The sequence below is a fragment of the Apteryx rowi genome, unplaced genomic scaffold (genome assembly GCF_003343035.1).
Source record: "Apteryx rowi isolate R43461 unplaced genomic scaffold, aptRow1 scaffold_303, whole genome shotgun sequence".
Classification (NCBI taxonomy): Eukaryota; Metazoa; Chordata; class Aves; order Apterygiformes; family Apterygidae; genus Apteryx; species Apteryx rowi.
Genome location: NW_020449453.1, coordinates 92,576 through 119,883, shown reverse-complemented (window position 1 = coordinate 119,883; position 27,308 = coordinate 92,576). Strand labels below are relative to the sequence as shown.

The 27,308-nt window shown below is 39.4% G+C and overlaps 1 protein-coding gene across 2 annotated transcripts; it reads right to left on the bottom strand.

Moving 5' to 3' along the window:
• Positions 1 to 8,263: 8,263 nt before the first annotated feature.
• ABRACL (ABRA C-terminal like) lies at positions 8,264 to 14,197 on the bottom strand. 2 transcript variants are annotated; one of them, XM_026070084.1, is made up of 3 exons: positions 13,195 to 14,197; positions 9,965 to 10,031; positions 8,264 to 8,804 (listed from the first exon to the last, which is right to left on the bottom strand). In XM_026070084.1, exons 2-3 carry the CDS (start codon positions 10,023 to 10,025, stop codon positions 8,620 to 8,622), a joined length of 246 nt encoding a protein of 81 aa, XP_025925869.1. In that variant the 5' UTR covers positions 10,026 to 10,031; positions 13,195 to 14,197; the 3' UTR covers positions 8,264 to 8,619. The 2 variants fall into 2 exon arrangements, with proteins under 2 accessions (XP_025925869.1, XP_025925870.1); XM_026070085.1 differs by lacking the exon at positions 13,195 to 14,197 and adding an exon at positions 12,605 to 12,713.
• Positions 14,198 to 27,308: the final 13,111 nt, after the last annotated feature.

The following is a 27,308-nucleotide window of genomic DNA, read 5'->3' as shown; positions in this document are numbered from 1 at the left end:
AGCATCTCTTACATGGATTTTTTTAAACCTTTTACTGTATTTGGGAAATAAACTCTGACAGGAAAAGTATATTTGAAAAGTTACTAAATGAAAATTTAGATGATATTAATATCTATGCCATTACCTCACCAAAGCAAATGCTCCAGTCAGGACTAGGTTAGCTGTGCACAGTGTGATAGACATCCAAAGTTATGATGCCTATCCTGAAGAGTTTCCACTGAAAAGCCCTGGTGCTACCTGGAAAAACACAAGGATGGGCTCTTTGATTGGCTGCTTTTACAAGAGCTCATTCTAGGATTTATGGGCTGAGTCTGAGGTGATCTTGTCCACCTGTTATGCAAAGATAGAGACATTTTGCAGTATAAAAGGTAAAGGTTTGCTCACTGGGGTTTTGGTGGTGCAAAAGAGCAAGGGGGATGGAATTCTGTTTAATTTAAATGTCTACTCTAGAGAGAAAAACTAAACCAAAAAATAGAGAAGGAGACATGCCTATAGACCAGACTGTATAGAGATGCAAACTCACACTTTGCTTCCTCCAACAAGGGCAAACATAGTCAGTCTTTTGGCCCTGGAGAGCCACATCTCCAAGTGGTAGGTGGTGGAGAGGCACCAGGCGCCCACCTCATACTGTGGACAGCCCAGAGAGGAGGAGCACTGTGGGCTTTTCACCCATGGGAAAGGACAGGGGAGTCCCACCTTGCAGCTGTGAGCAGGGCTGAGCTGAGCACGCAGCAGGACCTCAGCCTCACTCAGACACTTCAACCTCTCCTTGGAGATCTCTGCCTTCCCACAGCCTCAAATTACCCAGCAACCACCACACCAGTACAACTGCACTGGAAATTTAAACACATCTCCTACTGAGTGTTTTTTAAAACCTGAATAGAAATAAAAGCCTCTCTCATGAGACAAGTGTATTTAGAATTTCATTTAATGTCTGAGCTATGGGCTTGGTACCATCTAATCACTGGTACGGTGCCACTAACTACTGTCAGTCGTGACGCCACAGGATCATGAGGTTATGCCTGAATGGCTTACAGACTGCCTGGGCTGGGGATGGGAACACTCATAAATAGTGAGTGCAGCGATGATATCTGTAATTTTTACACTGATTGTCCCCTTTCCTCTATAGCCATGGCTATACACATAGCTTTATGAATGTGAACTGGCCCATAGATTCCTAAACGCCTGCAAAGATAAAGGTCCTAGGAAATGCAGCAAAATCCTTACAAATTTAATGGAAAAATATATTTTTCTTATGGTCTCACCTTACTTATAGAGTTAATTATAACTATAGCATTTTTAATAAAAAGCTTTCCTTCATACTGTAAACCGTGGCTTGAAAATATGACCCATTCACAGCCAGAAAAAGAAAGGCAAAGAACAACCTCAAGCATTCTTCACGAAAGAACTTTCCAAAACCTCATCTTTACATCAACCTCTCGATATTTTTGCAGCCTGACTCATAAAATGCTGAGTGTGTGTGGGAGAGGCAGAGTGGGAGTGAAGGGATGGCACTGCCATTTTAAAAATGWTTATAAATAGATAAAGTACCAGCTGTCTGCATCTTACCCTCAAGACATCATTAACTGGCCAAGATTATAGCCTTCATCCATAGCTAATAAGGCAAAGATGATTAGTTTTGTTTCTTAAATATAACGGAGTGTCATAAGACTTGACAGCTATATATATATAGCTTGCAAGGTACAGCTAAAGTCAGTGTTTTTCTAGACAGTTTCAGTGATGTTTCTTTTTTCATTTAAAAGGGAGATGATCAATATAACAATTTTTAAATATATTTGTATTATTACTAGCACTCTGGATTATAATAAAACAAGAATGCRCAATATCATTTGCTTTGCACTGTTTATACCATTTACTTCCTCTTGCTTCTGTTCAAATAAATTGGTTTCATTTTCATTTCYGGAGAAGTGCAAGGTCCGTTTCACTCATGGCTTTCACGCACTGGCACATCCTGACAATGCCGAGGCTGCCAACCTTAGTGAGGAACATTTAACGTTTAAATCCAAATATAAAGCCTGCTGTCTTTGGCTGTTTTAAAAATGTAACAGAAGTGTGTTGGGTCCAGGCCTAAACATAGCGATGATAATGGGACTGTGGCATTGTCATTTTTTTAACCCTTCATTTTCTAGTTGGCATGTTGTTATGGTTTTAAAACTAGATGTGTTCAGTAATGTCAACAGAGATGTAAAGACCCTTATTAGGGCACACATCTCTGTACGGGGTCCCAAGTATGATTAGAAACTCATTTTCTCGCTATGCGAGGTATTTGACAGGCAACCAAGCTGACGTGCTGCAAACTGTCAAATGTGTTCGTAGGGAACAAAACAATTCTGAGAAGTTCCCCTGCTGCAGTTCCCAGTTATCTAGCTGGCTGGCTGGGCTCCTTTAAATGTAATACAATATAAACATAACTACATAAAGTGCACATTGTTTTATATATAAAAAWATATATATATATTTATATATATAATATATATGTATATAAAGCAAGGTACGGGTGAGGGGATGCCATTCTTGGCTCTGCTGTAGCTTGAGCAAATTACTCAACTTTCACGTTGTCAATGCAGAAATACAGAGCAGCTTCCCAAGGAGCCTGAGGCACAGTGTTTTATGAAGGGATTTCTCTTTGCCTGCTGACGTGTTTTGCAGGACCTCGGGCGCCGTGCGGGAGGTAAGCGCGTGGGGCCTCGACAGCAGGCTGCGCACCACCCGCTCCAGCACCCCCAGTCCCTCCATGTGTTACCACCAAGCCAGAACAATTCGCCAAGTCAGTAGAAGGCCTCTTGGTGGCCCCTTATGAAGAAAATTACAGACTTTTCTGTACAGGGTTGAGAACTACTAAGTGTCCATGCTTCCCAGCACAGATTCTGAGGGAATTTAGACATGAATATGTGTCAATCCCCTGTGGACATAAGCCTGAGATGGGCGCTTTGATGTTCAGCACAGCCAAGATGGCAATGCCTCTAGGTACATAGAGGATCACACGATTTTAAGTTCCCCCCAAATTTTTTCAGTCATGACTTAGATGCCTGTAGACTTGGAGCTACCTCAGTAGTTTGGAATCAAGCTACTCATTTAGCAGCAGTAGTAGTTCACATCAGTAAATTACATACTTGAATTTAGGTACCTAAACGTCACCAAAGCTACCTGTAATGCAGTTATTCCCATGCTTGAATCTAGTCTTCTGTCTGCTGCTACACAGTGCTGAATTCCTGCTGGACAGTATTGAGTGTCTTTAACTGCTGTTGCCTTTATGTCTTTTTTTTTCCAAGAAAACTGAAAGCAGATTTCCAAGAAAATCATACTGTGCTCCAAAATACAGCTTTGTAAAGGAAGCTTTTTATAACATTAGCTATGGAGACAGACCATGGCCTCTTGACTAATATAAAGACCTGGCACTTACATATCAACTTTCACCAAAGCTTCACACGAGGCCTAATTCTGCAAGGTATAAACTCCCGGTTCTTCTGAAGTGATCTTTTGTGGCATTTAGTAGATTTTCAGAAGACTGCTAAATGCACCTCACTACATTCCTATTCAAACACGTCATTAACTGAGCACTTCCTCACTGGGAAAATTGTCAGGTTGTGGGTACATGTTGTATTGACATGAATGCATTACATAAATATGCATACATAAATATATGGTACATACTATTGTTTTCTCTGGAGAACCAGCTTTAAGGACAGCAAATTGGCCTTATGATTTTTTGTGTCACTCAAATTGCAGTGTTTGTGCCAGAATAAGCTCCGAAAAGAAGCAAGGGCATGAACATAATGCTGCTATATTGAACTGCCACTGAACTGCCACCCTCAGGAAAATTTATTAGAACAATTCCACAAAAGTAGTTTATGTAACTAGATCTTAAATGCACTGCCTTTCTAAAAAATGCTGCTATGCAGTTATCCTTAACTAACCCATACTTTTTTTTTTTTTTTAAGAGTACTTCTTAGAAATATTGAAATACAGACTCTTTGAAATCATTGCTCTGGAGCTTCTCTTCAATCTGCTGTTGATTTTATCTGAGAATGTCATTTCAGAACAAAATGTTGAAGATATCCTGCCTTTAAAATCAAATTTTCAGAAGATCTAAGTTGGTATGGTGTTTGTTCATTGAGCAAAGGCAGACCTTTGTTTTTCAGTGTCACCTGCAGCATCAACAGTTTTGACTTTGATCCTGTCTACACCTATTTGATAGCACTTGGCAGCTGTTTTGTTTCACCTTTTTTTGTGATACATAATAGCATGCACGAAAGGGGGCAGGTTTGTCCTTATCACAAGCTTAATGGCCTGTTTCCTAAAAAAACTTGACTAGTCTGTAGGGAAGCAGAAAAAACAGAGTATTTTTGGCATATACCATTGTCATTTGGGGTGCAAAACAAAATATGTCATACTGACTTTTGTACTGAAAGGTATTCAGGCTTAAATATGCTACTGGGTCATCAAACTCATATTCTTTAACCTAGCCAGATCACCTGTTGTTCCAAACAGCTGTCAGAGCACTGAAACATATTTTTGGTCTAGGAGCTCATTTTCCTTCAAATTGCTTTGTTTGTATTTAGTTCCACCCTTTGTGACTGAGTTCAGAATGAATTGCCTTCTTATGCTCCATCAGATAAAGATGCATTACAGAGCAGAAGTCCCACATTTGCTTGAGATGGACATGAACACTTTTGTAAAAGTTACTTTGTCAACTTCCAGAAGAAATGCATACGTTTAGGGTTTTTTTTGTTTGTTTGTGTTTTAAGTCCTTGAAACCATGGTCCCTGTCACACAATTATCAGACAGAGGGTTTTCAGGGAATACCAAATGTGAATTATGCTGCACTGTGCAGACCAAATCTTCAGGACTGGTCTTTTATATTAGGTGAGGGTGATTCAAAGATATTGATAATTTTTTGTAATGTTTTGACACTGGGCCATAAGGCCAATCCTGTAGCAGTCAGTGGTTCGTGCTGTATTGGTTTAACAAAGGTTCTGCAACTGTTTAAACTTGCTTAACAGCCACTTTGTGCTGCTGGAGTAGAAGAGAATCTCAGTCTGTCTCTGAAACATTCAGCTATTTTTAAGTAAAACTGCTAAGTATCAGCTGCAATATAATCAGTATGTGAGAATTTCCTGCCACTCTTACTTTTTTTTTCTTTCATTCAAGTATTTTTTTGTGACAAACAATCTAAGTAAAGACAACCAGCTTTACACAGATACAAATTGCAAAAGTGGCATTGCTGTCACCGAGAGAAATCCCTTGAAACAGAAAGAATACCTCCAGGAAAGCTTTGGAGGGGAGGTGGGAAATGAGCAAAAACAACATACATTTTCAAAATTCATTCCAATGGGGAAGAGGCATGGGAAAGATAATACTGCATACATTTGAGTCCTTCATTTGCTCAAGTTGCACTCCACGGCTTAGTCAAAACTGCCTGGAAAGTGCCTTTATATTCAGTCACTGGATTTTGCATGGAAGCAGCTGAGGTGAGGTGAGTGCACACACTCCACCCCATCCATTACTCTAACAGTCCCTGCTGAAGAGGTACAGTGGTAACATCTTAAACTGCACCAGCTACATTTACCTGGGGCTCATCAAACCTTGTTCCTGGGTTCCACCATGCTCCGAGATCTTAGGTAGGTGAAAGACTGAATTAGTTAAGCTAGTCCTTAACTAATTTCCCAGCACTGGGATATGCAGGTAACCACTCTATTGACCACTCTTTGACGCTGTTGTCAAAGATCATACCTTTATATCTTCCTATTTTGTGGGAGTCAGGGGAATGACTTGCTATTTTGGAATCACTGTTCCTGGCTGACCTACCCATTTCCCTCAGACTCATGACTGATAGGGTCATGAACCCACCAYGGTGGATTGCTAACTGTCCTATTGCTCACAGAAATAGGTGATGTCTTTCCCGTAATTAGCTTTTCCATTATTGTGTCAAGTGCTCCAGGAACCACATCTTGTTTCTCAGCCATTAGCTGTGGTAATTATTTCCTTCTGGCAAGAGGATACAGAGGAATGGTCCCACACATATGAAACACTTAGCATTTGATTTTCTCTGTGACAAATTTAGAAATGAGATCATGACTGCTGGTATGGAGTCTAAAGAAGCCTACAACACTCAGGGGCCACTGGAAAAGTTATACATTGCACTTAGGACAGGTTCTTGGATATACATTTCTGTGTACATTGTTCCTCTTCTGCTTCCAGAAACAGAGCAAAAAATGAATCTTAAGTCCCTCGGGCAGTACACAGTCGGAGCCTCCTGTGGTTGTTACACATTTGCTTTAGTGCCAAGTTTCCCTGTTTCTTGCTACACAGTGTTCCCAGAAGCTATGGATACATTTATTAGCATCACTAAGAGGATAAATTCAAAATGARACATAAAGGTCTCTTCATAATCCCTTCTCAGCTCCAACCCAGCACTGAGACTTGAATTTACTAGTACCTAAATTTTTGAGCCTGAAGCTCCTTCAGTGCTTACCAAGCTGTTGTGAACATGCCCAGAGAACTCTGTCCTCTGTGGGGCAGGCTGGTACCCTCCCCTACCAAAGCCCACATCCCAAAATATCACAAAGCACTCACTATCTCAGTATACTCAGGCTATCCTATGAAGCCAGACAATGACTCAGGCCTTCTGTAAAACAGAGGCAGAGGAAAAAACAGCTGTGGTTATCTGGTAACACAAAGCCCTCTGCTTTCATTCCAAATGCAGAAGGTCTGGCCTCAGTCTCCCTTTTACCTATGGGGTACAGTGGCCCATGCACTTGTCAGCTCAGGTTTGGAAACAGAATAGTGGCATCTGAGTGACACTGCACTGGAGCCAGTAAACCTTGCTGACAGTCTGCTCTGCTTCCAAACTTGAGCTGGCCTGTACACAGACAGCTCGAGCTTCCCTGCATATCACTTCCCTGCTGTCCAGACTCTGGGGCCAGCACAGGCAGAGGAAGCCCAAGTCTGTTTGTACACGTGCTTTAAGCTTTTCTCTTGCTGCATGAAGCAGAGCAAGCAAAGATTAAAGGGACAGCAGCTGGAATTACACAGCTTTGTAGAGATTCCATAGTCATGCATGCATTTCCTCTGTCTAGAAATAAGAAGGCATCTTTAAAGCATTCTGCACTTGTGAAAGGCTGCTAAGTAGAGGGAAATTCACCCACCTTGCAAATTCACCAACTTTAAAGAGTGGTAAGTGAAGACTAGAAGCACAGAGCAGCAGGCAGTTTGCTTAGACCCACTATGACTTTCCCTATTAAACAACTCTTTCTCCCTGCTGGAGGGAGTACTTTAGCCTGCTAAGAATTAGCAGTAGGTTAGAAAACAATCTAAAGGGCTTTTTTTCCTCTCCTCCCAATTTATGCCTGGGGTGATTAAGAGAACATATGATTTCTGTGAGAGAAATAATCATAATCTGAAGTTGCTGTACCGCTTCTGGTTAACTCTGATGAAAGCATTCAGGGAACTCCTCACCCATTTCCTTCATAAGTCTAGCAGACAAATAAATGAAGGCATATTACACTGCCAGAGATGGATGGGGCACATCTATCATTTGTAGCTTTCTGTGCACAATCTGGTCATTAAACAAACACTTTGTGACATATGAGCAGGCATTTATTTGTCTGTTAGCTTCATGAGAAAAAGAAAATAGTGAAAATTACTATTAAAGGCAATGGGTTTGGAAAGTAATTCAAGACCAAAAACAAGTTCATACTTACTATGCGTTTATGTGCTCTTCCCTTTCTCATCTGAGCCAGGAGACAAACTGAAGAAGCTCTACAGCTGCCTTAAACTGCATTCCTCACTGCCATTGCTTTTATGGAGCTGGAAACAATGAGGAATTGCTGTAGCATTGGCTTGCCTCAGCTTTGCTTCCTCCCACTAACAGGAGAAACATGCAATACAGAGGTGGGAAAGGCTGGAGGTTATAGTAAATTCTGCTGAGGGAATTCAGCAGTGTGGGAAGTAAAACTGTGATTGCCACACAGAAGCAAATTATTATTAGTCTGTGCTTTGTTGAACATGTCACACTCAGTTTACTCTTATAAACCTGCTCTGAAGCAAGCCTACTTACACATCTGACTCAATGTTCTCTGTTTTTGCTCCCCATAACAAAAAATGGACATTCTTTGATTGAACCATGCTGTAAAATTATTTCTAACTCACTGGCACATTTTCTGTACAGTCATTTAACCATGTTGCTTACTGGAATTCAATTTGCTTTCATTTCAGTTTACAAATAAAAAAAACAACAATATGAATTTAAGTATGTGCTTTTACTTTACACTTTCATGGCACATTTTAATTTGTAAACATTAAATTATCAGTCCCCTTCTTCATGTGTTGAAAATAACCATCAAATACCTTTATGAGTATTACCTGAGATTTAAAAAAAAAAAAAAAAATCTGGCATCTTTCACCATAATTGTGTACAGTACTGTTTGAAGAAGAATTACAAAAGGGAATGTTTTCCAAAATAGGATGGCTTCCTTTTGACTAGAAAGATATAGAAAATACATCAAAACGTATTAGCATCATTAGCCTTATTCAGAGGATGTTGCAAGTCACTGCCTGAAACAATTCAATTAATGCACAGCTGAAATGGATACTGCTTCAGTCCTGCAGTAGCATGATATCAACATTGTCATGAACACCTTGTAAAAGTAGCTCCCCTTGATAAGAGACAATCTTTCGTCGTTTTGCAGCCTTAAGAGTTCCCACTAGAGCTTCAAAGAGGTTGGCACACTTTTCATCAGCAAAGAGCACACCAAATTTCACACTCACTTGTCCATCAGCATCTAAATCAAAGATAAAACATGAAAACACATGCAGATTGTTTTTCAGTTAGGAGATTACTGCAGGAACAGAAGTGAAAGACTCAGAATGCTGAAAGTAAACCCCATGGTGTTCCCCAGTTGCCATCAACTTGATACCTCCCTTCACTTACATGATGTTTGTTTTTGTTATAAAGAGCACTGTGGGGGAAGATACTATGAATGATGATGATAAACAATAGGCAAAGTTCTCGCCTAGTAAGACTTTCCCTTCCCCCCCCCCCCAGTGACTTGTATGAAGGACCATGTATCTACTGTGTTTATTTTTACTGATGACTTGTGAAACCTATGACCAACCCAGGCTACTGAACGTCTTCAAAGCACAAGGAGTAAATTTGTTTTAAACAAGTTTTTACGTTTATGAATATTTAAGGTCCAAACTGAAAAAGTGTGAGTGCATTTCTCACACACAAAGTAAGAATTTGAAAATATATGTTAAGGTTAGCTAAGTTATTCTTAAAAGACATACAATCATATGAAATGCAAGATGTGTATGACAGATTTTGAAAAATAAATGGAAACAAATGGAATTGCATCRGAACTGAAAAATATATGAACAGGTCCCACATCCACAAATTGCATAAATATTTGCAAAGAAAGTAGATTTTTAACAATGAAAAACATTCTTAAGAGAAAAGTCTACATTCTATCCAACTTCAAGGGAAGGTTGGGACTATAACTCCTGGATTAGAGTTTTAAGCATACAGATTAATTCCCTCCAAATAATACTATGATGGACAGAATTGAAGTGTATGAATACTGTACTGAAGTTCAGTAGTTACCAAGGAAGCRGGTGGTAGGTAAAGGTGTAACTCTTTTCTTTGATGGTTGTAGCCAATATCTTTGAAGTCTAAATAAAAGGGTAATTTTGCAGTTGATTTTAGTGCGAGTAAGATTTTAGGCCAACTTCCCCTGTGCTGCAGAGGCTTAAATGTTTAACTTCATAATGGGACTACTTTAGACAATAAATTCTAGAGAGTACTGTGCAGTCCAACGTTAACTATATATACAATTTTTTAGAATACCTGAGCCTGTTTAATTAAACCTACCAAGTTCAAAAGTTGGTATAACATGACTACATCCGTATGGTCAGAGATATTATAATACTTTATTACAGTACTCACTTTTGGTTCCCAACCGCCGAATCTCCTCAACTAAGAGGTTAATTTCATGTTCCACATTCATTGTTGTCTAAAAAGTAAAATAAATTTTAACAAAGTTATTAGGACACCATGTGTTCTTTGCACATGTCCATCACAGCCTGTTCTGTTTATCAGGAGTATCACAACATTTTATAAATCCCTGTAGCCTGGAATCACATGGTTACAGGATAATCTAAGATTTCAGTATTGAAAGGATAGAGCCTCCACATTTGTGCGGAAAAGGATAGAAAATAAAACCTCAGTACTTTCTAAACTCTTATATGAAAAACTCACCTCAAAGTGCTAAAATGTGTGGGTCTGGGTTTTTGGGGTGTTTATTTTATTTGTTTGTTTCTTCCTTTTTAAATAACGAGCTTAGGCCAATCATTATTTCAGGGGCAGTCAAAAATCAGAGCATCCTGGTTTGGTAACATCATAGGTCTTTGGGGGCTTTGCATTCTTCTGTCAATGCCCTCAATAAAAAAGGGAACATCTTTCTTAAAAAAAACCCACAGCCACTTGCCCACCACATATTTTGGAGGGGAATTTAGTTTTGTTTTTAAAACCATGCCCAGCTTTCTACTCATCCTGCCAAGATACCCCAGTCATTCAGCTCATTATAGAAGGTCTATGCATGCAGTGCCTGAGAGGGCAGCTGCTACTGCATATCCGCTACTGAGAGCAGAACTGATCCTCAGACAAACTATGCAAGTGTCCTAAGGATGCCAATATTTATTTCCATTCATAGTGATCCCAAGGAACTATTGCAATACCAAACATAATCTGGTGCATCTCTTTGCTGTGAAACATGGCAATTGTCATTAATGCGCATCAATGCCATTAAAGTTTAGCCATATGCAACTTAGCAGATGGCAATACTACAGTTGCACAAAATACTTCTTGGCTACAAAGGACCCAAGGTTAATAACTGCAAGCACCTAAAAGGTATTTTGAAATCTATGCTGTATACAAGGCAGCATCAACACAATGAAACCTTTAGATGTGGAACATCGTAAGCTAATAATGGTGTCGAGATAAGTACATGCAATGGGACACTACAAAGATAGCAGACAGCAAGTGTCAAATGCAGCTTCAAGAGGTGCTGGCAACACAGTCTGGAATAAAAGCTATAGAGAGAGCTTCTGGAGTGGAGCACTATCTGAAAGGGTCTCAGAGTTGTGAGCACAGATACCGTCTCTGCTGTTCAGGGAACCAGAATTCTGCACAGATCTGGTAAGTAAACAGAGTTAAAACTTAATATCTGGCTGCATCACCAACTCTTCCTTCTCACAACAAAAAAAAATCCTTTCTTTTTTTATGTATTGGGTTAAAATAGGTAAGAGTGATATAGTTCTACCCTCAGACCCCTCATGACTTATGCAAGGAGTAAAATACAATAAACAGAACTTGATTTTCAGAATCCAAATTCACTTACAAAAAGATCCATCTTTTTACATGCAAATTTGAGCAAACTTGACATCAGCATGGATTTCAGACACAACCTCACCCAAACCACAGTTTCATCCCTACTGCACGGTAACAACAAACATTCAAGCGGATATTAATAAACTAACATATAACTTTACAACAGCACATACTGCCTTGGTTATCACGTCTTCAAAAAGTGTATTAAAATTGCATGGCAACACGATTTCAGAATTTTAATAGCTCATGGAACAAAGCTTTTAGATTTTATTTAACTGAGCACCAATGATATTGTTAGAAGTCATTGAGGAAAACATGACTCATCTAACTAAAAGTTTACAGTACTGCTAATAATTTGCCAAAGTGACAATTTTAATATTTGTTGCTATGATATCATTAGCTTCCTTAAAGTTGTTAACAAATTCTCTCCCCCCATAGATAATAAACACTGTGAATTTAAATAGCAACATTTAGAATTAAAAAAAAAAGGAGTCTACATTACTACGCAAAATTCTCAGGATCAAGGAGAACTATGGCTGTGTAAGGGGTAAGTAAGTGGAAGAATGGGTTCTAGGTATTTTTAAATGAAATATTCACGTTTAAATATTAATTTTATATTGTCATGTACTCTACACACCAAATATCARTGTCTCATATTAATTATGCAAAGATATCGGTAGGAGTGAATGTGATTATTTAATATGAAAATTAAACTTCCCCCTATTCACTGGAAGTTCACCCAACAAGCGGGGACCTAGTACTGCCGGCAAACCGAGTTACTTCACTTCACGGTTATCTTTCTAACCGACCGCAGACCCCCCCCTCTTGTTACAAACACAGCACAGGGCTGTGTTTGCTGAAGATGGCTACTCGGCGGGTCCCGTTTCAGGGGAAAAGCTGAGCCCTCTCCCAACGCCGCTCCCCGGTCCGGTGTCCTCCGTCCCTCCCCGCGGGCGCGCACGGCCGCGTCTCCCCTGCGCCGCCGCGCGGGGCTTGCGCGGGGCGGGGGCCGGGAAAGGCACCGGGAGCGGGAAGGGAAAGGGAAGCTCGGGAAGGGGAAAGGAGGCGGGAAAGGGGGGCGCCCTGCCCTCCGCTGCCCGGGCGGCGCCCCCCGGCTGCGGCCACCCCCCTCGGCGCCTGCCCCTCTCTCCCCAGCGGGCAGGGAAGCCCCGGCCCCCACGGGGCTCCGCCACTCACCAGCTGCCGTCGCCGGGAGGCGCGGAGAGCCGGAGGGAGGGCGGCAGCGGCGAGACCGATGCAAAGCGAAAGGAGCCCGCGGCCGCCGGGGGTGGGGTGGGGGGGACTCGCTGGGGCCTCGCCTCGCGCGGCTTCCGGGCGGGCGAGGAGCGACGGCCGCGGCGAGAGGGAGGGTGGTCAGGGAGATAACGTCTTCTTCCTGCTCCGCCCGGGCCCTGCGGCGGGGGGCGACTGGGCGTCGCGCCCCGCCGCGGCCCGCGCGTGGGGGAGCCGCGCCCGCGCCGCCATCTTGTGCTGTGCGGGCGCGGCGCGGCGGGGGCCGTTATCGGCCCTGTGCCCTCTCCCCCGGGGTCAGAAATCGCCTGCTTCTCCTAGCCTCGGCCTCCCTTGGCCTTGTGCTGCCGTGGTGGCCCTCGCCCAGCTTCTGGAGGCAAACCGGGGCGACTGGCTCCAACCCCCTCCCCCGGCTCCTCTGAGGGGGCAAGCAGGCCGCCACTGCCTGCTGCAGCTATATTTCTGCGCATCTCAGACACAGCTGTACCATTACTTGCTATAATACAATTTATACTTACCTACTGCAATTACTTTACCTGTTAAACATCCTAGGGTTGGCATTACCGTGCCTGACGAGTGCTCCGGGACAGCACTATCCCACAGACATCCTGTCTTTGGCGGCAGGTCTGGCTCTTCCTCGGTCACTTCCAGCAGACAAGCTCCCAGACTGAGCACGTAACTGTGCATTTTGGCAGGCTTCTGCTTAAACCTGATGTTAAGCTTATGCAGTTCTCCCTCTACAGCAACCTTGTTCTTTTCCGCATTTGTTGACCTTTGATTTTTGTGTCATCTACAGACTTCGTTAGTACACCTTGTTCTTTTTGTCAAAAAGGCATTAAGGAACTTATTAGGAAAAATCAATTCCAAGACTAGTCCTCGAGTAACTTCCCCTCTTCCAGTATTTCTGCTCTCAGTGTAATACACTATGTTCCATTTAGTCACTTTCTGTTATTGTACCATGCCTCATAGTCTCTTATCTCTGCTGGTTTCCCCTTGGGACGCTATGCCAAATGCTTTGTGAAGTTCTGTGCATTTGCTTGCTTCTAGAAAAACACTCCTTTTCAAAAAAAGTTAATGAGATAGGTTAACATGATTTGCTTTGATAAGGCATGTTGCATTTTAGCCAATTTTTCATTCACCTCCAAGTCCTTGACACTGTAGAAATAAGGAGAATGAAGTTTAAATTTTTGTATCGCTGTATTTGCTCCTGCTGTTGTCTTTGTTGCTTCATCTCATAGCAGTGTTTACATTTTCTCTCAAGGACACAGGCATTAAAACAGAGTACAAAGTACTCTTACAAAGTAATGAGCCTGCTACCAACCTGCTAGTCAGAGGCAAGGCTCTCACCAAATATCTTCTGAAAACTCTCACTGGTACAGCTTAAGGCATTACCATTCCTAGCTGTCTCTCCTGCCTCTATCAGGCACGACTGCCCCCAAAGCAGAGCTGGTATAAGAAGCTATTTCCAGCCCTTGCAATTCACATCTTCATGCCTTAGTTTGTAAAGGTGAGATAGATAATTTCTCAGACTGTGCTGTGCAGTTTAGGCCTGGTCCCTTACTACATTCTCTCATTCATGATATAAGGGTGAATAAATAGCTAAAGGCATCTTAAACCACTACAGCAAGCTCTGCTAGGGCTCATTTGGCAGAACCTGCAGCTAGATAAATTAATTTGCATGCTGGAAAGAATGCCAAGAGGATCCATTTTCATCACTCTGGGCTGTAAAACTGGAGTCCAAGCCCTCTCCTTTTCCTAGGATTTTTTTAATGGTGGTGTTTTCATTAGAATGTTATCTTTTCATTAAACAATTCACTACTTACCTTTCATTTAAAAAATCACAACAGCATCTTTGTTTGTCAAAATCAGAAATATAGTGTGCTGCTTTCTGCAAAAAGAGCTATATATTCAGCAGGTGATAGCAAATCAAAACATTTTTCACAAACAGATTAGCTGTATTTAACATTAGTAAAGGCTGTTCTTTTGAAGAAAATGAACCATAACAATTAGGAAAATAAGGTTGAAAGAGGTACCTTCTTAAGTTAATAATTAAATGAATGAATCTTAAATCACTCTGTGAGAGATTTAATGAATTACACCAATGCCACCTGAATTTCAAACCACTGTGCACATAGTATATGTATTGTATATATATGTGTATACATAAAGACACAGGCTTATATAGTAGGAACCCCTTTTTTATTTACTCAAGGCCCAAGCTGAAAGGTTTTTTTAAGGGTTTTAAAGTGACAAAGACTAATCTTTATCATAAGAGTCCTTCTTCTTGCAGAGGTTGAGCCAGCTTCCATCTAATGAGGGAGAAAGGGGGAGTCTGTATAGCTGGTCATCCATCATGTCACTCAGAGCATATGCAGTAACAAGCTATGCTAGCAGGAAATACAAGCCATCAAAACTGATCCTTGCTTCATCCCCGGGATGAATTTGCCTTACTTGTTGCACAAACTTGTAGTGAATGGTAGAGCAGTTCAGGAGGAGAAGGGAGGGTCTCATGCTCTGGGAGTACTATCCTAAACTATTTTATTGTGTGGCTYTGTGAGGTTTGTAAGTTGCTATTCAATTCCATTTTCACCAGTATATTGCAAAAAATCAAATTAAGCTGAACTGAATTAAAAGACAGAGGAGGAGAGGATTCTAAGAAAAATGTAATATCTGAAGAGTGTTATAACTGTGCATATGAGGCCATATTATGTATTTATGTCACAGCATACTGCTTTTCAAAAGATCTCCATTTTGGCCAGTACAATATTGATACTATATTGAAATGTGTAGACTTTTAAGGAGAAACCAAAATAAACCTTTTAAAACAGAATCTAATTAGTATGCTAGCAAATGTGGGAAGTATTCCAATTATTTAGCAGTATAGAATAAAAGTGCTATTCTTCTGCTTTTATTGTTAAGAGCATGCTTTCAGTTGAGTTACATAAGTACTTTAGATTTCTTAATCATCAGAACAGCATTACATTTGCACAAATAATATAGTCCTTCATTGTGGGTAATGTAATGGTTATTACAGATGATTTCCGTTTGATGGAGTAATAGTTTGGGACTTTTCAGACCAAAGGTTTTATTATTATTATGAAATCTATGTTAGAAATGTTTTCAAAACCTGTTTTGAATCATAACCATAATTTATAATAAGCATATCAACTGTACATGTGCAAAAGAGAAACAAAGATCTGTAAGTCCTTATCTTTTTTTCATTTAACCCTTTTGAGGAATTAAAAAGCATTTTTTTTAATTTGTTTCTTGAAAAGAAACAGTGTAATGTACCCAAGTATTAGCCCCTGGGAGCACATCAGATTATCAAAACATAGTATGCTTTCATTACTATTTCTTTCATGGCCCTTCCTTGTCATGTAATGTTAAGATAATACTAGGTATATCAGTAATCAAAAGCATCTGTTGCCATGACAATCAGGGCAGCAGTGATTCTGCCCGAGTATGCAAACAAGCTGGGCAGCATAAGGGGTAAATGGCTGATTATGTCATTACAGGGGCAGCAGCAGAGAGCAGCAAATTTGAAAATTGGGGAGATGGTGATTTTCTGTTGTTCTGTTTCCCCAAAATGGTATTTAAAAGAAAAGCACAAAACAGGACACTGGAGCACATAGGACAGATATGGAGATCATTGCTCATACATATTTCATATCACTGGTTAAGGTCATCTTTGGAATCATAATTCAAGTTTTCCTTATTGCATTTGGGTTCCCCAAAGTAAGGAGATTCTACCTTGAAACGACTGTTCTCATTTGACCATCACTGATACCTCATACTGTTACTGTCTCCCCCAAATATAGTTTTACAATTAGTTTACATTACTTTACAAAAAAGAGGAATTATGCAACACAAGATTTTAAAATATGGGTTGAGAACACGAAAGCAGACACACCGGATCAATCAAATATCTATTTAACCCAATATTTTGCCTCCAGCAGTTAGGAGTAGGCATCTGGAGAAAGAGTATAATAAACAGGGAAACTAACAGTTGATCCCCTGGCTTTCTCTCCTAACTGCTGGCATTTACTGGATTAGGTTAGGGATTTCCTGAGCTGGAGGTTACACCCAAATTATCACTTTTAAAATTCACAGATGGGCATTTGTGAATTTGTCTAATTCGTTTTTTAACCTACTTACACTTTTGGCTTCATGACATTCTATGGCAATTATTGCATAATTAATTTATGGAACTATGTGTAAAAAGTAGATTGTTTTGCTTATTTTTAACTTTCTTCCTGAGAATTCATTAAGTGCTTCCTACTTCCTGTATTCTGAGCAAGTAATCTGTCTGTCTTCACCTTTCTCCATGATGTCCATGACTATGGCTCTCCAACCACCCATCTCTTTGGCAAGCTGAAGAGTCCTAGTTTTATTTAATCTCTTGTAAGATGAATGCCATTCTATGTTGCTGATCCTTCTTGCTGTTCTTTATAATTTTTGAAATCGTTCCATGTTCTTTTTAGAGACTGAATTACTAGGACTGTCAGTATTATTCAGCACATGGGTATAACATATACAATTGCATAATGATGTTTTCTGTTTTGTTTTCACTCCTAATAATTCCCAATATTCTACTTGCCTTTTTGAAAACTGCTGAGCACTGTCCACAATGATTTCAAAAACTCTTTCCTAAGTGGTAGCAATTCATTGTTCTGTTATATATAATTAGGATTATTTTCCTCCCAGAACATTATTTTGCATTTTTCAGCACCATCTGCTATTTTATTGTGCGAATACCAAGTATTAGGATAGTCTCTGCTAATTTGAAATAGAATCATTCACAGACTTCATCACCTTTTTTCCCATGTCAGTGATGACATTTGAACAGGTCCCAACACAGATCCTCCTAAGAGCACTCTGGTAACCTCTCTCCTTTGTGGAACCTGACAGTCAGCTTTATCCCTTTGTCTCCTTCTGCCTTTCAGCTACTTACTGATTCAGATTGGAGCCTGTCTTCCTATCCCCTGAGAGATTAGTTTTGTAAAAGCATTTAGCATTTGCAGTAAACACGTAAACAAATTTATTGTAACAGGTTTCTCCAGACAGGCATGCAGTGCACCTGAAAAGAGTGTGTAGAAGAATGTTACAAGGTCTTTTGCAAGGTAATGGCCATTTTTTCTGTTTTCCAGCATACATCAACTAAATATTTTTGTTTTGCTATTATTATCTTGATGATAAATAAACTATACTGTTCTTGTTTTGCACAATATTATGCTCTTAAGGCTTTGTTTCATTGTATGTGCTTGTGGGTGGGCAAACACATATGTGCACACACATGTATACCACAAAATTTTCTGTTGAGATCCTTACTAGCTAAAAAAGCATTAGAATTGCCACTGTGATTTGCAGATTTTTGTGCTAAAGAGACCATCTTATCTGCCTTCTTATCTAATCCAGGCCTCACCTTGTTCTTTCAACACGTTTTTGTTCGTGTTTTTGATTTAGTTGGAGTTTAGTTCCTGCTGCATGTGCCTGTCTCACATCCCCTTGCTGTAACACCGGCAACTCACACCTGCTGCAAAGTGCCACAGATTCTCCTTATTGTCTCCAAATTTGGAGAAGCTACAGCGCTGTGATTCAAGCAGAAGCATGCATATGTGTCTTGTCTTACCCAGTCCCACCACCTGTCTGTGCAGTGGGCCTCCCGTGAGTCACTTCGCAACATGGGTGTGCCATATTAGGCAACCCACTACAGGGTTATGATTCAACATGAAGTAGTAAAGCAACTTCAGCCCAGGCTAAAACAAGTTTTAAAAATATGTCTTTGCATGATTTAAAGATTTCAAGTGATAGAAGATCTACTATCTTCCTAACTCCTGTGGACTTTCTAACACCACAGAAAAAGTAAGATACCTTTTCTTGGAACAAGACAGGGTCACTGGTTGCAATGAGAAAGACAGAATCACAGCAAGTCAGTGCTGTCATAGAAATCTGAGAGGAGTAAACAATATTCAGCAAGTGTGGCTGTTAGAGACAGTCAGAAGAAAAACTATATTGTTTGGGACAAGCCAGTCAGMCAGGAAAACAGCACCGTGTTCTCTTACCTACTCCACACCCAAAGCATCTCCATCATTCCTGGACTAATTATTAGTCGTATTTGGCTGTTCTCTCCGTCTTAAATCAGCAGTTGTTTCAAAGGAGAAAATTATTTGAGCAAAACAAAAGGCATAGTGATGCTTTGCAAAACCTTCCAGGCATTTTACTCTAAACCTTGTTTTAAGGGATCGCTTGTGTGGGCTCTTAGCGCTAACTTTTCCTATAAGGAAAAAAAAAAACCACTTTTTTCTCTCTTTCAGTGAGCTGGAAAAGTAACCTAACAAAACATAGGCTTTTTTTTTTAATGTAAAAGCAAACATGATTGACCAGCCTTAGAACAAGAGAGACTAAATACAAACAGAGCTACTGCTGACAGTCTTGGCACTTGAATGAATACTTCTATTGAGTTAAATGGAGTGATTCACTTAGGCTGTTATTCACCTGTGTCTGTCTGTGTCTTATTTCAGAAATTACCTCAAGGCAACTCTACTCTTCTTGTAATCCACTAGATGCTTCAAACAATGTAATACCCCTTCTCCCTAAATTAAGCATGTAAATCTTTGCTACACTTGAACAGAAAAGAAGTCCTTAAAATCTTGATGGAAATCACCAAAATTACCTGCTCTTCACCTACCCCAATCTAAACCTGTGTGTGGAATGACAGAAATATCCTACTGTCAGCACAGGCTAAAAGACTGGGTCCACAATGTTAGTCATACATAAAAAACTTTAAAAAGAACTAAAGGATGATCCCAATCATGTCTGATTATGGTCACATAAATATTGTAAGACTGAACTCAAAACCTCTCTAAATATGCACAAGATCAGAATTAGTAGGGAGTATATTTTGAGCTTGGGTGATGCTTTTCTACACGAGAAGTTGTGAAGCAAAGGGTATGTACAGTCACGTGTTGAAGGAGCAGAGTATCAAAAAGTTTTTGGAGACAAAAAGAAAAAATATTTAAATAACTGATTGTATTTAATGTGTTTTATGGTATTCTTTGCTGTAACAGCTGAATATTTGAGAGAGAGGAACAGGAAGACTAATTACATTTTCAGGTTCCTTGTGTCAGAAATCTCTTGCAGCAAGAAATGGCAGCACATCTCCCGATCTCCAGATAGCATGGTAACAGCTGAATCGTCCAGTCCCTCTGTCCTCATATTTAGCATGTATCCTGAAAAAAATCACCTCCCTTCTCCTCTTCCCTCTACACATACACATACACACACTGACATTTTAGGGACTTTTTCAGAAAACCAACAAAACTGCCTTTGCATAAAGTTCTCAACTAATGGTAACAGAGATGACAGTTACATTAATACAGAATTACTATTCACATCTACTTCAAATGCAGCTCTGGGTGTAATATCTTTATTTATTAGTTTCATATAAATTTCCTTCCTAAAGCTCAAGCATTAATAATGACTCGYGACAGAAGTACATCAAATCTTTTCCTGAAGGAAAATTTTATTGAAATAGAACTGTGGATTGACATTTGTCAGGATGCATTTATTTAACAGACGAAGTCTTGTCATAGCAAAAGTCATTGCATTAATTTTTTTTAGTGAAATGTCAATACCTCCTGCTGGCCATGGAAATTTGGTTCAGAGAAGTTTATGGTTGGGAAAAAGCACAAGAAAATTTTCTCTGTCACTGAAGTAATGGGAGCCAATAATCATTTAATGCAATGATCCTGATTAGGAGCATCACTTTTAGGAGTAAACAGCCAAAACTTTTCCTGAAGTGAACTTTAATTTTGATAGTCTACATTCTAGGTTCCCAGCTCAAGAACTGTGCTTATAGGTGCAAGATATTGGATCATTTGGAGCTGATAATCTTTGAAATTGCACTATATTTTGAAGTCAAGTACAGGAGCATGTTATTGGTTCCTGCTTATGAGGAAGTGTATTTTTAGGGTCACATTTTTACATAAACTGCCTTTTATGAATTCTTTTCTGGTTTCAAGATGCAAGACCAGATCTGAAATCCAAATGAGTTGCAAGTACTTAATTGATTGAACTTACTAATTTCACTGGCGTTGTAGCTGCAAGTCTTTTGATCCTAATTCGATTTCGTGCTGTTGGAAACCACAACACAGAACAACGATCAGATTCCAAATGCAACTTCCCATAGAGCACTGCTAATGGTCTCACTTATTGACCTAATATTCTAGAAAGAATTTCTGTCAAGGTGCAGAAGATCAAGCTGTATGCTGATTTCAGATAGTAGACACGTATCTACTAGGGGTGTACTATAAGAATATCAAATTAATTCACGCTGTTGAACATACCATGCTGTTTGATTATAAATGATGTGCCAATTTTCTCCTTCAGCTGACATCTAAGTTTCATGAAATTTCATGAACTTTCATGAATTTTTCATCTGCAAAGTTAATTGTAATTGTGAATCAAAAATTTCTGGGTGGCTGTTTAAGTCTTACCTTTTTCTTTTTCTTTCTTTTTCTTTTATTTTCTCTTCTTCAAGGAAACTTTGTCCAAGCATCTCTGATGTGTCTGGTGAGGCTAAGATTTAAAACATAGTTAAGAAAATTAAGTGTAACCATCTATCTTTTTTGGTTTCATTAGCCTACCTAATTGTGTTACATGCTGATTTAGTTAAGTATATGAATAATATAAGCCTCTCAGGTCCTTGTGACATCATTGATACTATTCTGAAACAAATATTATGTGTTCTTTGTCACAAAAATGAATAGGACAAATGAATCTCACTTCCCATATGTTTACAGAAGGTAAGCACAAAAGCTGTCTTGCATGAAGGCAAGTTTTTCTTTTCTTTGTAAACTGTTAGAGAAACTTCCCAGTGCACTTCCTCTGAATCCAAGTCTTTCTTAYGCAAGTTTAGATCAGCTTCAACTTCCTTCCACTATTAGAAACCAGCCTATTATCCTATTTAAAAGGTTTATCTCTATTTGACTTTAATGGAAGCATATAAAATAATATTAGATTATGTGAGAGTGTGTTTCTGATGGTCTGCAAATTTGACAGAATCAATAGGGTTTTGCTGATGATTCCAGAAACTATATATGTGAGTATTTCTGCTCTAGAAAACATAAATAGCCATGTAAATACAGTACTATCAGGAAACAAAAAAGGGAAAGGCAATGTTATTTTTTCTTTAGACAATCAGTTGCATCATGGACTAAGTAAAGTAAGTCAGTGTAGGATGAGGAACTTGCCAACTATTTAAACAAGGTATGCACATACATCAGAGAAAAAGTACACGTGGGCACATGTACAGTATTTGGGATGGGTTACAGAGGAAGTACTCCTAGCCATCTTCCTCAGATGTACGTTAAGGAGAAGTGAGATCTTAAAATGGAGGAAAAAAAACAGAGAAGGCATTTTTTTCAGTTATTTAACATAGTGACATAGCTGGAGTCATGACAGGACAGTTCACAGAGATCCTATGGGTGGAAGAAAACACACCAAAAAGGTCTCTAAAACAGAGACAGCTGACCATTAAGTCAAGTAATGGATGAATTCTGTCCAGTACTAGGAAGGGATGCAGAGCCAAGGACTGCAGTGAGCCAACTTTCCCTTTCCCCTCCTACTGAGTTATTATTTCACCTGCCAGTAGAAGCAAAGGAGAAAAGAGAGCTGAAGAGACAATGTAGTTAGAGACTAGCCTCTTGTTTTTCCTTAAAAGGAAGAGTTGTGCCCCTCTATGCTCTAATCTTTTAGAAGATTTCCACTGTCCTCAGCTGGAGTTTTCTCATCACATTTTTCAGAACAAAGACTGACGATGAAGCACTCTGTTTAAAATGGCTGACATTGCACTAYGATGTACATCAGCCACTGAAAACTGTTAATTTATAGGTGCTGGCAGAATAGGATTACTGTGAACTGTGTCGAGAACACAATGCATACAATTAGCAATCTTCCTGAAAAGTTAACAGGCATTTAAGAAGCATTTTCCCAAGTGTAATGTCTAAGATTTGGGGTAGGAATTGAAAGATCCCTAGTTTTCAGTCAGGCTTTTAAGTTGTATGACCTGTGCATACATTTGCATTAATATTCATCTAACCATATTTTAGCTACCTGAAAGTAAGGTGTCTGTTTTAAGTTAGCTACCTAACTCTCTGTAGTATATATAATTATCTCTCTGTAGCAAAGAAGAGAGATGAGGAGGTGAGGACCTTCAGAGGGTGAGGACCTTACCTTCTGAAGAGCACCAACATGGAGAGAGCTCCAATAAGTAGCTTGGAGATGACATTTAACTTTTAAATAGCTAAAGATACGTGGAACCAGTAAAAGCTCTTTGGCCACAGCTGTAGGTTGAGAGATACATAACTGGTTATGCAGAGTAAGCTATTAACTGAAGTACCAAGAGTATATTGATGACCCCATTCTATTGATTAACCAAAGATTCCTTAAGCAAATGCAGAAATAATCCTCAGTATTAACAGCTTCTCACAATAGCAAATAGTCATTAATAAAGACTTGGTAGGTCAGTTAATTAGTTACTACTGCTCAGATTGCCCTATCTTTGTGTTTCCATCACAGAGGCAAACAGAAGGTGATAAGTCTAATATTTCACCAGTAGAACTGTAGACTCTTTTTCATTCACTTACTTTCTAAGGAATGCACATCCTTTATTTCAGTACTGGGAAATATAATTCATATGTGTTCCCAAGCTAACAACTGACTACACAGGCTATTTTTCTCACAAGTCAGATATGAGGAAACAGAGCCATTTCACTTCCTTCAAGATTTCTATATAAAGACAAGAGGAAAATGGGACCAGACCTATTGTCCTTTGAGTTTCCTGCCTCCTTTGTTACTGTGCCTCATTTGGAAAAGCAAGGCTCTGCTACTTTGAGTCCATCATCTCCAGTTAGTGTATTTGGATATCTAAGAATCTATAAATTGCTCTTGTACTACACAGACAATGTCAAAAGAGTCTTCATTTGATAAAAAGGCTGTATAATGCTTTGTCAAAGGTAGCTGTTGCTTCTGTTTTTCTTTTAGATAAAATAATGTAGCTCTTCATTTAAAATCTCTCTCTTACAAATTAATAAGCTCAAAGTGTAAAAATAAATATCCTGTCCATAAATTCTCAGTAAACTATTTTTTAGGTTCCTTCTTCTCGGGTTTTTTTTTCCCCCAAGTCTTCAATCATTTGAATGGCTGGAGTATGATGATCAAATATAAACAAGACAAAGGTCTGAGTTATGAAGTATATCTGGCCTACGCTTTCATTACCCTAGTCCTAGGCTTTTTGCCAGGGTTATAAGAATTCTCACTGGAATGAACTGGGAAACGGTACAAGAAATTTCTGCTCTTACTCAGCTAAGAATGGTAGCTGAAGATCTGTGAAAGCAAGCATGAGATCCCAGCAGGCCCTGCTTTGCTATTTCTTCTATCTATACAAGATCTACCGCAAAATAATTGCAGTGATCATGCTAGGCTTTTCCTTTCTCAATCTCTCAGCCATTTGTAAGACACCTATAAAAACAAGTGCTACTCAGACATTTTCCAAAGCCAGCCATGAAGAAACCTACTAGTACATCTCTCTCTGTGCTGTAAGACAAAGAAGAGAACGGTATAGCCTGCTACTTTCTAGCATCTCTTCAAACTGAAAGACCTAGATTGCCATCTTAGCCAGATAAGAGCAGTGTTTGGATTCCTGTAAAGAATCAGCATTGCCTTTTATCACAATAGTTGTTTGATCTATTGTAGAGTACAGAACAGACACCAATTCAGAAAACTCATAACCTTTCAATCAGAGAGGTAACTATACATTGTAATCCCTTCCTAATGAAATTATTTTCTCTGTAAAAGAGCCAAACTGCCCTTAGCCTGAAAGAAAAGATACATGGGAAGAATAATGATGCAAGGAGCTGCTTTTCTTCACCTCTTATTTTACCCTCCAGTAAAAGAAACAGATGCACTTCATGCACTCAGGGTATTCTCTCTCCCTTGTCACAGACACAAATCCTGTCAAAGGACTTTGGTGAGAAGAGCACACAAACAGACACACAAGTTGACAGTTGTATGAAAAAAATGTGTGGATAACAAAATATACAATTTTCTTTCTGTATTTATGTATATACATTCATTCCATCCTGCCAGTGCTAATTTTATGATTTAAAACTCTAAGATCAGAAGTTTTCATAGAAAGCACAGAAAGAAATGAAGTACTTGGCAATAATTCTACTTAAATGCAGAGAGCCTTAGCTCTGTAGACTTAGCACACATTCTACCAAACATAGTCCCTCTAAAATGCCTGGAACAGAAAATGATGTTTCAAAAATAAAGAAAGGTAATTTCTTTAGAACATTTGAATGTATATTAATTAAGTATATTCCTACTCTGATCAAACAATAGTTTCAGGTCAAATATTATTTAACTGATTTTACATTACAGGATTGTCATTAGTATTTGCTAACAGAGTCAAATTTAGTATGAAGTTCTGATGGTAAAAGCTTTGCTTCAGGAATTATTTATATACTAACAGGAAAATTGCATCTTTCTTTCCTGACCTCTTGAGTCACTTAATGCAAACAGAAGTTTCAATTCTATGTTTGTAGTATATATGTTATTGTCAAACTCAAAAAATGGGTTTTCTTTGAATAGGAATGGTGATACAATGAAGATACTACCATCTTTTAAATCAAATTCTGCTTCCAAGTAGACTAATGTAAATGCAAAGTTATACTACTTATTGTGATGGCATTATTCTAGTTTTTACAACAATACATGTAAGTTGGGGACATGGAGGTGAGGTCAGTGACTTAAAGGTGTCAGGGCCCTGGTTGCATCCTCCTCGCTCCTAGGGGTTTGTCTGCTGGGGCTTGGGGCCAGCTCCATGCCGGCGCAGCCGAGGGTAGCTCCTTCCTGCCAGGGCCGTAGGGAGAGGCTCCCCGACAGCAGTGGGGAGGCCACAGCCAGGCCCAACCCCCTTTCCCAGGAACTGCTTCCAGCTGGGGCTCTTGCACAGGGCCTGGCTTGAGCCCCTGCCGTATAGCAGCCCTGCCTGCACATGGCCATGGACTGCTGATCCAGACCCGACCCCAACCCACAGGCGACCGCCCGGCCCAGCCTTGGCCCGGACCCAGACCCCTGGAGGTCCCTGATGATCTGAATTGTTGGTTGAACCCGGCTACCACCCCTGGGCCTGCCCTGCTCCCTCGCTCAGGGGCGATGGGACTCTTGTTGGCAAGGTCCCAGCCTCCATCTGTCTCGTCATCATGCTCGGCTCCTGGCTCCCCTCTCCATAGGGAGCTGCCAGTCTTTGCTGACCCCTGACAATAGGTGTGACTAAAGAGATGCAATTAGAAATAAATCTTCCAAATAAGTCAAGATATTCAGGAGAAAGAAGGAAAGAAAAAAAATTATAGATAGAAAAAATAACAAATATGAAAAAGTGTGAAGAASTGAGATTCTCTAAAATATATTAAAACAAAGCTATGTGTATATATAAGCCTTATGTATTAGGTTCCTTCATCATAGGTTGAGCATATAGCATTCTTAACCTCCCTCCTATCCCTGACTCAAACATCAGAGAAATGCCATTAAAACAGCATTACTTTTAACAAAAGCAGCAGATTTGAAAGAGGGTTGGGTAGTTTTGATCTAGAAGGCTTAAAGAAAAAGAAATAGATTATTGCTATCTTAAACAAATATAAGACAGAGAGAGTTTTACATTTTACTTATCTTAACACATCAAGAGCAGCCCATATCATCGAGGAGAAAAAGGAACACATTAAAGTTCTTGGGAAACTGATATTAATGGAAAACAGTTAAAAATATAGGCTGAGTCAAATTCTGAGCAAGAAACAGAATCACACTATAAAATAACAACCTGGTGAATCCAGAAGAGAAAAGATACCAAAGCACAAGGAAATGGAGTTGGGAGTACAAATCCCAAGATTATGGATATTTAAGAGTATTATATTAAGAGTGTGAGGGAGAAAAATGTAAAAAGAAAGAAGAAAGGGTGGAATTAAAATCCCCGAGTAACTGATTTTAATTAAAAACAGGGAAAAAACAGCAGGATGGAAACTGAAATATAAATGAAATGGAAAGAAAAATTAAATTTATATGGCTAAAAGCAGAGAGTAGGAAAAGGAAGGGTATATATGGGAAACTGTAAAYAGAGATCTGAAATTTGGCTTTCAGCACTTCTTCTCACCCGGTAACCAATTTCTGACAAATTCAGTACTGTGCCAGAAGTTTCCTGAAGTAGCCATTAACAACCCTCCCAGATGGAGATCATTATTCAAGTTAGGAAGGGATAACATCCTCTTCCATCAGCAAGTTAGAGTGCACTTCCACATTCAAGGGCAAAGAGGAAAGGGTAAAAAGTATGAGAACAATGAGAATTCTTAAGAATCCAGAGAGATGGGAGCTAAGTAAATAATAAAGGCACTGAAGGGGGTATAAGAATATGTTCAGACTAGCTGGTGCTTCAGTAATGTAAACTTTAGGAATAAATATACAAAAATAACTAAATGTATTAAGAAAAAGTTATTTGAATATAACGTTATCATACTTCAAGGCACTTGTTATCAATATATAAAGGATTTTAAAAAGAATTATGTATGGTAGATAATGCCAAAAAGCACAAAGAAAA